The sequence below is a fragment of the Gasterosteus aculeatus genome, chromosome 4 (genome assembly GCF_964276395.1).
Source record: "Gasterosteus aculeatus chromosome 4, fGasAcu3.hap1.1, whole genome shotgun sequence".
Lineage (NCBI taxonomy): Eukaryota > Metazoa > Chordata > Actinopteri > Perciformes > Gasterosteidae > Gasterosteus > Gasterosteus aculeatus.
The window spans coordinates 23559957-23576236 of record NC_135691.1 but is presented as its reverse complement, the minus strand read 5'-3'; the positions used below and the strand labels follow the sequence as shown (position 1 = coordinate 23576236).

General features: G+C 40.5%; 1 protein-coding gene across 2 annotated transcripts in view; it reads right to left on the bottom strand.

Moving 5' to 3' along the window:
• Positions 1-16280, bottom strand: part of braf (B-Raf proto-oncogene, serine/threonine kinase) — a 29692-nt gene that overhangs the window by 5816 nt on the left and 7596 nt on the right. The window contains exons 4-19 of one of the 2 annotated variants that reach the window (XM_040173265.2): positions 16039-16142; positions 14943-15045; positions 14315-14463; positions 12567-12686; positions 12229-12388; positions 11393-11432; positions 9691-9810; positions 8175-8311; positions 7975-8092; positions 7630-7714; positions 7315-7491; positions 7191-7237; positions 6888-7006; positions 6622-6753; positions 2962-3096; positions 170-323 (exon numbers count right to left, since the gene is read on the bottom strand). In XM_040173265.2, coding sequence (XP_040029199.1) covers positions 170-323; positions 2962-3096; positions 6622-6753; positions 6888-7006; positions 7191-7237; positions 7315-7491; positions 7630-7714; positions 7975-8092; positions 8175-8311; positions 9691-9810; positions 11393-11432; positions 12229-12388; positions 12567-12686; positions 14315-14463; positions 14943-15045; positions 16039-16142 — 1900 coding nt within the window. The remainder of the gene's footprint in view (positions 1-169; positions 324-2961; positions 3097-6621; positions 6754-6887; positions 7007-7190; positions 7238-7314; positions 7492-7629; positions 7715-7974; positions 8093-8174; positions 8312-9690; positions 9811-11392; positions 11433-12228; positions 12389-12566; positions 12687-14314; positions 14464-14942; positions 15046-16038; positions 16143-16280) is intronic. The other variant, XM_040173267.2, reaches the window with a different exon arrangement.

The following is a 16280-nucleotide window of genomic DNA, read 5'->3' as shown; positions in this document are numbered from 1 at the left end:
TCAAAGTTTCTTTGAAGGAGTTTGTGTCCAGTTACTTATTAACATTTGTATTTTGAGTAAAAACAATCTAGAATCAAAAGAACTTCCAATTTCCTTCTTCAGCGGACTAGTTTACAGTACTAATTAATCACACCTACTGTTGAGATTGTTGTAATGTGCATGAGCTCACCATAGCAGCCGGCTTGGATGGGGGTTTTGGGCGACGCGCAGGCGTATAAGCTGAAGTCCTCCGTCTGAAAGCCGGCTCGGTTTAGCGAAGGCTCTGAGGCGCTGCGGTGGATTTTGGGTAATGAGCGTGCAAGCAGCTCAATGGACGCCAAGATCTGAGAATAAAAAGCACAGCCACAGGGTCCTCAGTCATCAGAATACTAACCAACCAACCACCTAGCTAATTAACTAAACACAACTATTGACAATGTTGTTGTACAATTTCTAATCGTCACTGACAGTTACTATACGCTATAATACGATAATGTAAATCCACACTTTATTATAATTGAACGGAGGGCGCTAATAACAGTTTGATGAAAGAATCCAAGAAAAATCCTTGTTGGGTAGGACTTACCCATACTACTTTTGCCTGCATGATGAATTAAGTACTCTTTAATAACTAACGATCAATTGGACTAGGCCGATATCACTTAGTGTCCTACCTCTTTCAAGGATGAAGTGGAGGCTTTTTACGGTTTATTTCAGAAACTGAACTGCAACTTTTATTCTTGTTTATTGTTGTTGAATGTCTGTTCTTACTTAAATAGTTTTTTGTTCATTTTATTTAATTTTGCCAGAATATTAATGATTTTAAGTGAGGCGCTTTGAATTTCTTCATTGTTGAAATGTGTTATACATTTGGTTTGCCTCTCAATAGTTGATTTTTTTTTTTATTTGTCATTTTTATGTTCTTAGGGATAGGGTGTAGATCAGGGGTCTGTTTCAAGTAGGAGGTTTAACAAACTCTAAGTCAAACCCTAAAATCTGAGTTGATTTACCCTGAGATGGGAAACTGAGTTTTGGGTTTCAGAACAACTGTTTAGAGTTGGTTCAATCAACTCTGAGTAGGTTGACTCAGAGTTGGAAATATTAATTAAAAAGTACGGAGAGTATGAACCCGTATTAGAAATAAAAGACAGAAACTGCGTGGGAGAAAATGGCTGTAAGTTCCAATATAGTGTTGTCAGTTAATATTTAATATACACACTAATCATAATCCATACGTTTTACTAATTCCCAGTGGGTAAATTACATTTTTTACACCGTTTGTTAGAATGTACTACACAGGCTTGAAATACACACCCAAGTTCATATTTAATCACAAGAATAATATCGCTGGTAGAAACTGGTACAATGGTATAGGACCTATAATGTATTTTATTCAGGTGCATCCTGTGGAGCTTCACTGGTTTGTGTCCAGGGACCAAAAAGGTTTAAAAAGACGTTTCAGAGCGACGCAGATGTTTCTCATGGCTCTGCATATACCAGCTTTAATAATATTCTAATGTTGTAGGAAACTGCAGTTTGCAAAAAAAGGAATACACTACACAAAGAATGTGCTTGGATGTCAAAGCATGTCCACGATGGGGGACGTTACTTATATGAGGACGGATGAGGTTATGTACATATTTGATGGACTGTGAAGAAAAACAATACCGTTCAAACAAGTAGTCATCTGGAAATGACAATATATCTAATTGGGGCCTCAATATTCTCCCGACGTGTTTAACACCCTGCGAAGTAAAACTACTTCTTCATCAACAGGATCGTCCAGAAAAGGACGTCCCATGTTCCAGAAAACACTTTAGTCTTCAACGTAACACAGATCATATTTGTGCATATGTGGAAACTGCACTAAAATACTGAATGAGGAAATGAAAGAGCGCTGTGTGATTGGCTGGGCTGCTGTCAGAGGGAGGAGACTGTGAAAGAAACTCTAGGTTTATTGAAGAAAACCTGCTCCCGACCAGGTTAGGTTCACAGGCTCAGTTACCATGGTAACTGACCCTGAGCTTTAGTTACCTCCCTTTGTGAAACAGACAAGCCAGAGTTCCCCTCATCTCAGGGTTAACCAACTCGGAGTTTCCACTAAACCTGCTTCTTGAAATGGACCTGCTTCATTTTCATTTTCTTGCAAATAAATAATGTTGAAACGTTTTTGATATAAATTATTAATCTTTTATGAGATAAAGTAACATTTTTCAACATGGTTTTTCTTTTGCAAATATTGACTGATCTGCAGATTGGACCCAAAGTTTTTCGACCAATGACTATGCCGACCTGTAGGTACACGCGCTATAACATCAGGAGAATACGGCTCGTCATCTCCCACCTGGACTACTGCAACCTCCTCCTGGCAGGTCTCCCTTCTACCGCCATTCCACCTCTGCAGCTCATCCAGAATGGAGCAGCTCGACTGGTCATTAACCTTCCGAAATTCTCCCACACTACTCCACTCCTCCGCTCCTGCCCGCATCCAGTTCAAAACATTGGTGCTCCCCATGCTGTGAATGGATTGGGTCCGGTCTACATCCAGGACATGGTTAAACCCTACATCCCGACCCGTGCACTCTGCCAAACTGCTTGTTTTTCCCTCACTGAGAGCAAAACACTCGACAAGATCACAAGTCTTTGCTGTCCTGGCTTTGAAATAGTGGAACGGTGGAAATGGTGGAACGAGCTCTCTGAAGACACCAGGACCGCAGAGAGTCTTTACAGCCTCCGCCGCAAACTAAAGACACACCTCTTCAGACTCTACCTCGACTAAAAGACTAACAAATTGTAGCACTTAAAATTGTACTTGTAATGGCTCTTATCTATAGCAAGTTGTAGATCGGCTTATTTGATGAAATTGCACTTTCTTGTTTTGAGTGACACTTTAATTCAGATCTGATGTGCTTAATGTAGCTAATTCTATGCATCGGCCACTTTTCAATGAAATATAGAAGCATTAGTATTCATTTGTCTCACCTGAGGGAAGAGGGGTCTTTCCTCTCTTTTCTTCTTCAGGCAGTCGGCCATCAGCCTCTTCATGGCTTTTGGACAGTTGCTGCGCACCTTGCTGAGGTCGGGAGACAGGTAACCTCGACCAACCATAAATATGATCTATGGGAATGAACATATGAGTCATTATAACATCTGCTTGGTGGAATAGATATTTTATAAAGTTGTAGGTGCCAACTAGAAATGCATTTCCTGCTGAGAATGCAAAAAGCTGAAATGAATATTTAAAAATAGCTGAAAATACAGAAAGTTGAAGGGAATTTGAATACATCTGCTGAAATTACAGATATTAGAAAAGCTGAAATTAATTTGAAATTGCTGAAAATACAGAAATGGGAGAAGCTGAAAGGAATTTCAATAGATTTACTGAAAAAGCAGAAATGAAAACAGCTGAAATGAATGTGAGATATTGCAAAAAAAAATACGGAAATTAATATTAAAACATTACTGTTAATACCGGCATAAGAAAAACTGCTGAAAATACAGGAAGTGGGGAAGCTGAATTTCAATAGATTTTCTAAAAAATACAGAAGTTGCAGGAGCTTAAATGAATTTAAAAAAGTACAGAAATAACAAAAGCTGAGATGAATAAAAAGGTTTAAAATAGTTTGTAGTAATATTAGTTATAGTTGTAATTGTAGTTGTAATTGTAATAAATAGTAATACTAGCTGTAGAAGTAGGTTTAGTATCACTAGCAGTAGAAACAGCAGTAATACTAATACTATTAGCCATAGTAGTATTTGTAATAACATGAGTAGTTGTAGTATTAATAGCAGTAGAAATACTAGTATTATGGTAGAAGTATCAGTTGTAGTACTAGTAATATTCGTAGTGGTTGTAGTAGTATTTGAAAGAGCAATACGTATTTCAACGAAACCGCTTCATTCTGAGCTTCATGGTTACAGTACAGATAATCATTGAGGCTTTTATCGTGATATAATGGAATTGGGTGAGGGGGGTTGGGAGACAGAATGTTTGTTATTCAAACTAAGACGTTTTTAATTAATAGGCCTCATCACAAACATTACAGTAAAAATTCCCTCCATGGGGCTTTTATTTTGAAATTATTGGATTGGGTGGGGTGGGGGTGTAGATAGAGGGAGGGAGGGTGAGAGGGTGAGGAAGGGAGGGGTGGTGAGGAAGAGATAGAGGGATAGAGAGGAGAAATAGACAAGACAGACTGACTGAGCAGCTGACTTTATCATATTGGTCTGTTGAGAGAAAGCACAGCTGCGTCATGTGACTCCACTAATCAGGTAATAGGAGCAGCTGTGAGTCACAGACAGATACTGCGGCGTGTGTGCGAGTAACCACGGCAACGGTGCACCTGGGCTCATTAACGAGCTGCTGCAAAGGGCAGACACAGGACAGCGAGTTACACAGAATCCACACCTCAAACAAATGACCACCAGCGCAAAACTATAACAGCTATCTAAAAAATAAGACGCTTGTGCGAGACCCAAGACTCTACCGAACGCATGGATGCGTTTTTTATGTCTGTCCGGTAATAAATACGGCTTCTGTCACAGTTGACAAAACGTGTACCTTCTGGATTTTTGGAGAAATATGTCGGCAGATTTGTATTGGAGCCTATGGGGCTTTTGGCAGAGGTTGTGTCACTTTAACACTTCTGAAGCCAAAACTAAACAACTCTGGGATTCTATGAACACATTAATCCAATCAGCACAACCATGCCATCATTAATCCAAAGAAATGAAGCCTCAAAAGTGTATACTTTGGCTCTGAGGACAGAAGTTCCATATTTTTTTAACCACATTCTGACGCAGCCCCACACTCTAAGATCTCCAGGTCTCACTCTATGAAATGCAATACACACTCATGTAAAAAAAGAAACGGAGCGAAGAACTGGTGAAACATAATCGGTGATTATGAAAAAAGTAGAATAGATATCAACGAGCAGTTTTTTTTCCATAAAACAGTTGAGACTTGTGTCAACATTTGAAAATGGAAATGGTGTCTGTAGCTGAAAGATTGGCGAAGCTGAAAAATCTGAAAGTTGAAGTTTAAGAGGATTTGAACACGATCTCCATAGGAAAACCATTAGAAGAAATATTCATGGTTATTGATTTATATAAATTCAAGCTTAAGATCTAGAAAGCTGAAAAGTCATAGCACCCCTCCCGGGAAAGAGCTGAATATTTTAACATTTGAATGGTTTTAATAGCTGAAAGTGTGGAGCAGTTGAAAGGTGGCGCGGAAGAAATGGAATAATAAGTTGATTAAAGATTCGAAGAACAATGCTTAATGCATTCCAACAATAACGTTTAAATGTACATGTTAGGAATTGTGACTGGATTGTGCCATGGAAATATTTTAACATGATTGACTATGTTGATTTTAATTTTTTTCAAGATGCATTCAATTAAATAAAAATACATTTTATTAATCTTAATTAATTGTGCATTTTAAATGAGTCAAACTCAAAATAAAGATCATACAATTTACCAAATAAATAATTTGGCAACACTTTGTATGATTTTTCATATCATACAAGGTTCTTTCTTTACATAGACTGACAAAAAGCATAGTAATCTGTTAATAAGTTCATGGATACTTGCTAATAAGTGCATAATAAAGTATTAATTAATGCTTAAAAAAGCACTTAACTGACATGTGAAAAACCTGTGGTGTATGTGTGGCTATGGCGTGTAAATGTGACCAGCAAAATATAAAAAATGTGAAACGTGGCGGCCCACCAGCTAAACCCGGCTCCTTAGTCAAGTGTCTTTCAACCTTTTTTGCGTCAAGGCACACTTAAGACACAGAAAAAATATCACGGCACACCAACAACCGTAAATGATATGAAAATCAATCCCAAACATAGTTTCAGCATGAGAATAATATACTCTAAGAAATCAAGGAAACTCGTGTTCTATTTGTTGTGTTTTATTAAACTTAACATCATCCTAATGCCAAGATGGGACAGGCTTTATGCCCAGGTATCTCTTAAGCCTAGTTTTTGCTTCTACGTTTTCAGAGCGATGCAGACGCAAGCCCCCCTTGCGTGTCCCTTGCGTCGCTTTTCACACCTCCTCGCGTCCTTGCGTGTGTCGAGCCATTTTTCTAGGCTTGTGTCGAAGAAGCAACGCAAGCCTCCCGCAGCGCACCAGCCTGCGATTGGTCCGCTAACTACGTCCTTTACGGAGTCTCACATTTCCGCTTTCATAGCCAGATACCGCCATTATTAAAACTAAGAATGTTTACGAGAGAACAGATCAGATTTAAGAACTTTTGTCGGAAGAAATGTGTAAATATGACCGCTTATACAAGCCGTCATTGGCGGGTTGTAGAAGCGGGTTGGATTCACTTAGGGAGATCGCCGCAAACGCCGGTCGAGAGGTGCACAAAGTTGTGGAGGAAAACACGGGACAAATGTGTCCGCGATGGAAAGCAGCAGTGGCGATGCACGGGGCAATAAAGTCTATGATAAATAAACAAACAAATAAATAAATAAATAGACGTGACTCTCTAGGTCGTCTTCAACAAAAACACGTTACTCCGCCTGTTGTTCTGGTGGTAAATTGCTCTGCAACACACGCAGAACCATGAATTGAATCGTTTTGTGGTTTCTAAAAACATCTGTGGGGTTTATACAGTCGTCTTACCTGGTCTCTGTTGTTGATGTTAGAGTAGGGCAGGGCTCCTGACATTAGCTCGTACAGCACAATGCCGAATGCGTAGACGTCTGACTGAAAGCTGTAGGGGTTTTTGTCCTGCAGTCGTATCACCTCTGGGGCCTGAGAAAGCAAAGGGTTCACTAACCAGATCACGACTATTCATGAGGAGTGCAAGTATAAAAAGGACCCACAGAAGATATGGAGTAAAAAAAGACAACCACGTTAAGGGTCCCTGGTATGGGATGAACACTGACCATCCATAGTATAGAGCCAGACAGCTGTTCAAACTGGTGGGAGCCACTCCAGCGGGACTTGACTGTAGCTAGACCAAAGTCACCAATCTTCACCGTCAGATCCTCGTGGAGGAAGATATCTGAAGAAGATTATGTCAAGAAAACACTCCTATTCTAATTCTGCACTATTAATGTAAAACTATATAACATCTTCAGTATGGAGGTTATATTTTTAAATGCTCCATCATCAGCTTATTTGAATTTCATTTGGAGAAAAAAAGCCCCTTGTTGTTACGACAAAACTGAAATGTTTTAAAAGGATACTGTTGCTCTTCAGATCTCTGTGGATGATTGATTTGGCATGCAAGTAACTGAAAAGGAAAAGGGGAAAAGTTTTTAAACTATTACAAACATGGCCTATGCCACTTCCATTTGAGTGGGCACCTACTCCATGCCCTGAGCTGTCTGCCGGGCGATGTCAATCAGCTTGATCATTTCAAACTTGGTCTCGATGATGTGCAAGTGGTGGTACAAACTGGAGCCTTCGCACCACTGGGTCACAATGGCCAGCTGAGGTTTAGTGGTGTAGCCCATGAACAGAAGGATGTTAACGTGACGCGTTTTCCTAGTGCAAAAACACAGAGGTTAAGAGAACTGAAGCACTTTTTTTTACTAATGAGTGATACTTTAGTAATAAGATGTTCATTTGAAGGGAAGTGAAAGTGAAGGTGCATAGAATCTACCACTAATCTAAGGATGTTACCTGAGGACACCCACTTCATTCTTAAAGGCCTGAAGCTGTTGTGGTGTGGGAGCAGTTACGTTCAACATCTTCACTGCCACATCACCTTGGAGGAGATGGAGGAAATGTGAGTAGATTTTTTTTTGTTCTTCAAAATTTGAATGCAGGGTTAAAAAAGTACTACAAATGAAATAAAAGCCCTATAGGATTAGCTCTAACCTAACCCTAAATATGTTCAGGTGTAAAGCTATTCTGTAATTCCAATACTTGTTTCAGACATTTTATTTATACAAATAATGAGTTGATACCCAGAGGATGTAAACAGTGTCCTTAATTGATGCTAGAGAAGTATAGTATTGGTCGTACCGTGCCATTTCCCCTTGAAGACCGTTCCAAATGATCCAGAGCCTATTCTCTGACCAAGAGTGATCTGACCCTCGGGGATTTCCCAGTCATCACTGGAGTCCCTTCTCCCCAAGGTTTTCTGTTCCACAGGGCACTCAGTCAAAACAAAGAACTAGATAATGAATTCCAGAAAAACTGCAGCTTTTGTGACAAGGTCTCACCATCTTATTGCGGTCCTCGGACGAGGACGATGACTTGCGCTCCCTCTGTTGGCATGGGGACTTCTGTGGAACCTTGACATTGGTCAAAGAGCCAGGTAAAGAGGCGGGAGGCGTCGCGGAGAGCCCGGCGGTGGAACCTAAAGGGGGATCAGAGATAAACCGAAAGGAAACAATAAAAGAAGAGAGGTGAGGTAGATCGGTAAAAAAGGTTGAGAAAAAGCAGAAAATGGAAGAAGGGGTGGGGAGAGGGATAGGGGCTTCTGGATCAGGTGTGTGTGTGTGTGTACAGTAGGGGTGTGTGTTTGCATGTAGAGGTGAGGGGTTGTTGGTTGGATGGGAGTCAATGGTTTAATCCAGAATACAAAGTGCATCACTATTATTAACTACTTATGTCTGGATCACAAAAGATTCCATAATATTAATCAGAAAGGAGTCTAATTGGAAACGTAACTGTTGTCTCTTTAACAGACTTCTACAATGGTGACTTTAAACTATTTACAATGAAGAAAGTACAGACAAAGGTTGAGAACAAATTACCTGTGGTCAATAAAAAGACTGGAAGCAGTAGGAAACTGCTAGCAAAGTGTCACTAAACATTAAAAATAAAAAATAAAAATAATTCAGAAGAGAAATTATGAGAAATAATTTAAATATTAAATGGTGGACATTCCGTTTTTTCATCAGTATTCATTGATTTTGTTAATAACAATGACAAGTACTGCATGCAAATTTACTCTAAAAAGCTGTAGGTCATTAACATTCATTCAATCAATTGGAAAAGGGGAAAAAAAAATCAGTCACCTGGTTGCTTTTGTTTTTCCAAATTATTAAACTAAAATGACATGGCTATTTAACGTCACTGGTTTTTAGTATCTTATTTACAGTAGTAGGTCTATTGCAGTGTTCGATCTAAAACAGTCTAAATAGAGCATTTGTGAAATTAAAGATAACTTTAATCCATGATCATTTTGTTGATGTCCCATGACAAACTTTCTGTCCAAGACTAAGACAACACATAATGACCCTCGTGCAATGTGTATTACACATAACTGGTTAAGCCTTTAAATACCTGAAATCATGTTGATTGGCTCCAAGATAATTAAAAAAAAAACACAATCAAACAAATGCAGTTATGTGTGTGCTTTTACAGTGCAGTAGATAAGTCATTTGAACACAGATCAGAACAGATTTCACCAATAATCGATTAGTCATTTACTTCAATCAACATTACATAATCAAAGGAGCATTTCTGCAATCAAATCACCAACCCTATCACCAATGTCTGCTCCGAGTAGACGGTGTGATTTATGGGTAACCTGTGTGGTAGACAGCGCATGTACGGACATGAGGGGTGTGGGGGGAGTACAGCGAGACACACACACTCACACACACACGCACACACACACACACACACACACACACACACACACGCACACACACACACACACACACACACAAGGTTGTTGTGTGGGGTGGAGGGAGTGAAGGACACAGCAACACACAGAGGCCTAACTACCTCGGAAAACAGGCTCAGGCTCAAAATCAAACACTATGTCATTGGGGTAGGAGTATAGGAGGGGGCTTGAGGTCCGTGTTCGGTGCTTCCTCAAGCAGCGGGCGGGGTGGGTCGGGGGGGCTGCAGGGCAAAGAGAAACAGACAGACCATCACTGCTACTCACCCCGCCCCTCGCACCTCGAACTAACTACTGTCCATGGCTGCAACTGAGCGTCTGGGTGGAGAGTCCTCATACACACTACGCGTGTTTGATCAGGGTGGGCTTCCCACTGCTAATTCATACATTTCTTTGATACGTTTTGGGCTCCATTTTTCTGATTGATATTTCATGTCTGTGTTTTTAGTAGGCCTAGATTAGCCTATTGTATTGTAACAACTGGAAGCAGCTACCTAGCTACAAAGTTAAACACAATACACAGACTAACCCCTCGAAGTTTACTGATTGACATCATTGTGCGTCTGTTTGTTTAATCTGTACACAAACAAATAAAATAAAAACACAGCTGTGTAGCACTATCAACCAATCAGTTAACACTTGTTGCTCAGCAAGTAAAGCCCTTTAAAATCTTTAAGAAGCTTGCTATTCTGGGGAAGAAACAATTTAAATTTAATTGGAAATACGTTAAGCTCGCCAGCGATGCAGTTATCACTGTTTAGCTCAAACTCATTCCTGTATTGTAGGTATAAGACTGCTGTGTGTTAAGTCAATATAGAAATAGCCAAAACAAGACAAGAAATGAAGCACTACAGTATAGAAGCGGTTTCCTTCCAGCTGTGCTTTAGCATGACGTAGTAGTTTGGACCTGCAGGGAGGATTGTTATATCGTTGAAACAGAAATGAGTTTATTTCCTTCAATCACCACTATTCATCAGCATAGTGATTGCTTTCTATGAGCATGCAGCCCACAAAAGAAAGCATTTTTGAGCCCAGAATTTTGAACTACTCTTTAAAAAGTGTTGCTCTGGATTTATGAAGAATGGATGAACCCTAATTCAGGAATTTGAATGCAACAGCAGCGTTGTCAAGCCTAGGGTAAATATTCCATTGAAAGGGAATAGCCCTCATAAAAGAGGTCTTAAGCCTGTCAGTTGAATAAAATCTAAAGTAGCTACCAGACTTCTGAAAAGTAAGAGGCCGTTAGGTTCATATCCGAAACCTTTGAATTATCCCTGAGCACCGTGACATTTTTCTTCATACACAAGGTTAAACACGATTTTAAACCTTGGCAGGCTTTATGTTTCTTGAGCTTTAAAGTATCAGCAATATTACAGAACTAGAATTAGCTCTCTTATCAAATGCGTGTAACTTAATCACCTTCAAACCAGTAAAAGCAAGCTTCTGATTGAATGACAACTTTTTAAAACTTTTTAAAGTTAACTTTTAAACAAGCTGCGCGTGTTCATTTTTAATATTTGCAGGAGGAGCTCAGCTTAGCAGAGCATCACAATGTAAGATTGAAAAAAGAAAACAAAGGAACGGAGATGTGGAAGTTCTGGCCTACCAGAAACCTTGCCCACAGATCCGATAAATACAACATTTGCCCTCAGGTACTGCTCATAGTGGATGGAAGTGTGCAGGACTAAACCGAACCGAATAAGACTGATCTTCACACACACACACACACACACACACACACACACAAAAGACCAAGATGCGGGATGGTAGGGAAACAAAGAACAAGTCTCCTATTTTGATGCTTACCTCCATCTGACCGTGGCAATCCTTGATCTCGAATCAGGTCCTGAAAAGAAGGTACAAGGAAAATTAACACTATTTAGAGCAAACACGCACAGACAAGATCCCGCCCCAGTTGACTTTCTTTGAGCAACAGCGCCACAATCAGTTCTAGATCGAAAGGGCCGCGAGGAAAGTGGCTCAGGGTTCCTGCCACACGGTTTACAGAACCGCTTGCCCACTATCAAGAGCTGTGGAATTAGTGCCCGCTGCGCTCTTTCTCCCTTTGTGGAGCCCCTGCTCCCTACACGACTGCCTGTCAGGTGAACCGTCCTCAGTGTATCCGGAGGTGACGTCGGCAACCCACCCGAGCAGTCTTGAAACAAGGGCCATGTCTCGTTTACTCGTTTGTCTCGTTTACTATGCTTTTTTATGGTCACTCATTTGCTGGGACACATACAATTTTGGAAAACACAGCATGACTTACCAACTCTACAGGTTGCCTGGGGTATTAAATAATGTTTTATAGGTTGCAATTTGAAAGAAAAGGTGTTTGAGTTGGGCTACTTTATGTTTAGTTACCTTTTCATTCTATTCATAAATTGCGAAAAACAATTTGTTAAAAGTGCAATAAGGGTCACTGTCACAGTCCGATGATAGCGGCTATTAAAATCGGTTGCAAAAAATATAGCTGCAATTATATTGTTACTTAGCCACTTTTTTCTGGTTAGTGTTTTACTCAGTGGTATCAGCTCCTGTTTGGTGGAATCAATACCTGTTAAGTATAGTAAGTATATTAAATAAGTAAGTATAGTAAATACACACGTGTCCAAATCAGTTCAACAAAGTGGTAACAGACTCACATCAATGTTGACAGGCTCAATGGTATTGATATGGACGTTGGGGGCTGAGGACGAGCGGTCCCGCTGGCCAAATTGGTTGCGGTGGTCCTCGTCATTTGGCCGGAAGCTGGGCGGGATGGGTATGGACTTGGACGGGGACAAAGTGGTATGGCACATAGAACTGGAAAAACACATTTTTTAAGTAAAAAGACTTTTGGCAACTTGCATGGATATTCTCATACTTCTGTAATCTTTTTAGGCACAAATGGAGAAAAAATACAATGTTGTTGTACAAGCCCTGGAGAAGCACATTAAGAGGAGGCCTGCCCCACTAAGGAGTGTAAAGGTGGAGGACTCACCCGGTGGAATCTGATGGGGGTAGTGATGGACAGGCATCTGACACAGGGGTCGTTCCCTCTGAGGAGACCTCCTCCTGGGTAAACGGGTGATGCTCGAAGAATTTGGACACCAACAACAAGCTGCAGATCAAACATCGAGATCATTGCTCTATTATTCTCCACACAACTTACTTCGGTAGAATTGATTTAGGAGACAGCGGATACAGAAGCGGGCTTGGTCAAGGAAGGGACTAACAAGTTATGTTCTCCCATCCTACAGTCCACATATATTTTGCAAGAGCAAACATCAGAATCCTCAGGGAATTCTGATGAGCTAACTTCTTTCTAACTCCTCACATTTCTTCCCCACAACAGACGCTGATCTCACTCAAGTGAGATCACATGAGGTAATTCATCAGACTTCACACACAGCTCCCTCTGGATACTCTAATGCAAAAGTAGTACTCAACACTATGTAAACTTTATGGAGTTTGACCAGTAACTATATAGAGCCAAGTGTCTGGCAAGAAGGACATGGAAAATATATTGTTGATTGATGAAACGCTTTGGAGGCATCACAATACATTTACAGAGTACATATATATATATATATATATATATATATACATACACACACACACACACACACACACACTAGGGCTGTCAATAGATAGAATAGAAATAAATCAACTAATTCATCGCACATTTTGAAATTCATTAATCTCGATTAATGAATGTTGTTGTTACAATGTTGTTTTTAATGAATGTCTGTTTTTCTTCTAAAGACTAAATCTTAAAAGTAATGAGTAATCACTTTAGAAAGCATGTATGTTAGATACTGTGTCGATCTCAGACAGTGAGAGAATCCATAAAATCACAGGGAAAAAATAAATCACCTAAAAGCTAGTGACTGTGAAACACCATGTAGGCCTGTCGCAATATGTGATAAATTCACTTATCGCACACTCTCTGAAATAGACTGCAATAATTTTTGGTGCTGCGATATTCATTTTACATATAAATGAACGTCACCAACATTTAAGTTGATCGCGCTGCCTCTGTCCCTTCTCCTTGTGGAAAGCGAAGGTGGGGCTTAGGCAGCGCGCACACACAGATACAGACCGTTAAAGAGAAGCAGTGAATCCATGATATTATAAAGTGCGTTGGCCTGCCGGCAGTCGAAGCCCCCCCAGGTTAAACCTCACCGACTGCCGCGGCGCGCTTTTCTGCTGCACACATTTTCTCGAACCGACCGCATCGCACCAAGCCTGATGCTTCGCCCGCACTGTGTCCCTTGCACTTATTATTTTTCATTTTTTTAGGATATATATCTTCATATTTCTGACAAAAAAATGTTTTTTGTTGTTTAAAAGAGTACTTTTATTACTATGCTATTATATTGTCATTATGGTATCAGTGGCATAAAGTGGTCTGAAAATTGCAATAACATTGCATATCGCAATAGATGTTGGTGCACTAACCACACAACAAAAATGTTATGTTGTGACAGCCCTAACACCATGTGTGTTCATTTACGGGCCATGTTTTTTAGATGTAAGCAGGGGTTAACTGGTCAGAGACAGTTGTGAGCTGTTGAGTTTTGCATATTGTATGTGCTGCAGCTACAGTAATGGCCTCTTGCTACACACAGCTATAAAAACAAATCCAGGACCTCACGAGATTCTTGTACCTGGACAAGACTACATTTCACAGTTGGTTCAATCTCAAAGTGGTTGCTGCATCTGGATCGTCCCCTGGGTGGGACTTACTCTAGTTGGTCATAGTTGACACACATCAGGGGAACCTCTGTGCTGCAACGCTGGTGGAACTTGTAGCCACAGGTCTGACAGCGGAAACCCTGGAAGAGCAGCTTTCTGCAGAAGTCACAAAAGGCCAGTGTGAAGAAGGTCTTCCTTACCTATAAATCAGACACAAACATAGCATCCACGGGTTAGACCCTTTTGTGAGAATCATGTCAAGGTACACTGCACCGGGTTCTACTGTGGAGCCCCACAAATGAACAAATCCAGAAATCTAAATTACAGTGTCTACTGTCATTTAAAAATAAACTAAATACATCATCAGGTACCCACAGTACCTTCGAACAGTTAGTTAGTCAAGAGGCAAGCAAGGTCTGCGGCATCTGCCTCGACTCATGCAAGACGCTGGCAACTCCTGGGAAAATTTGGACGGGAAATATAAATCCAGTTTTTCCTCATCTACAGACTTTAGAGAAAACGTATCTTTTTCCAGTTGACTAGAAGGTTGCAGACTTTGTCACGTCATCTGATTGTGATGGGCTGGGGAGGGAACTTGGTAATATTGAGCACTATAATAAAAATATCAGGTTTATTGTCACTGGAGTTACAATATGGTATTTCATCTCGCAGTACTTACAAAGTTGTGTGTGGTGAGCGGAACATTTTCCAGGACTTCTACATGTAACTCCTCTCCTGTGAGCCAGGAGATGTCTGTGTCCCAGCCAATTGGTTTCTTCTCTCTGAAAGAGGATGTAGAAAGTTAGGGGAAAGGTCTACACCTCCCACTGCTGTTCATCTAGCCACCATATTGAAAGTTGTGCCAACAGGAATTTGGGGGTTTCCAAAAGAAAAGCAGCACATGCTACATCTAGAAAGTCAACCTTTTATTGCTGAATAAGGACCGCGTTTGGCTAAGGCCCTTCTGCTTCTCCTAACTTTTTGTCTTCCAGCAGGCATTTCATATCAAATATTGTCATAAATATTCTCATTTTCACCAAATTGTCATGTGCAATGCCTTAGAGAGGAACTGTTCGATTCAGAATATGTTGAAACAGTGACTTCTTTTTATACTTACATACATACATACATTTATTGTGCCATACATTGCCAAACTTCGTCATCTCATGAGACAGCGGGCCAGCTCCTGAGCTGACCAGCATACATGGTAATACCAGGATGGGATCTCAGCAGATTGGTAATGCACAGCTGGCTCTGATGTCCACGTTAGAAGGGCGTATTAGGTCCATTATAGATTTTTTTTAAAGGAAATAATTATGGAGCAAGGTTTTCTCTTCTCTCGTCAATTAACTACTTCAATCGCGGAAAATTTTCCCCCCAGTATTACACAACTCCCACAGCTCCTTAATACCTAAAGTGTCCCTAAAACTCAGTAGTACTTTTAAACACAACATATTACATTACATTATTACATTACAGGTCATTTAGTAGACGCTTTTATTCAAAGCGACTTACATTACACTTAAACCCATGGCTTTTTCACATTTTTGCCCAGGGAGCAATTAGGGGTTAGGTGTCTTGCTCAGGGACACTTTGACATGGAACATGGGGAAGCCTGGACTCGAACCACCAACCTTGTGCTTCCCAGCACACCTTCTCTAACCCCTGCGCCACGACGACCACATATCTATTTCTTCTAGAATATAGTTTTTTTTTTTAATAAAGTGAGGGAATCATTTACACCAGAGATAAAATGCCATTTCATCTAGACTTACTCGTCCTGTATCCTGTAGACTGCACAGCATTCTGGAATTAGGCCTCGCATCATCAGAGCTTTCTTCAGTGAGTCTCTCACAGTCATCCCACAGCGAGCTGGGACCTGAAAACACCATAAAAGCAGTCGCTAAACTTGAAACAAAAAGGAAATGAGATGACACAACCACACCAGGTGTGGCCGGTGAAACGTTCAACTGTAAAGTTGGAGTGAGAATGTACAATTTAGTCTCAGGTGGAATGG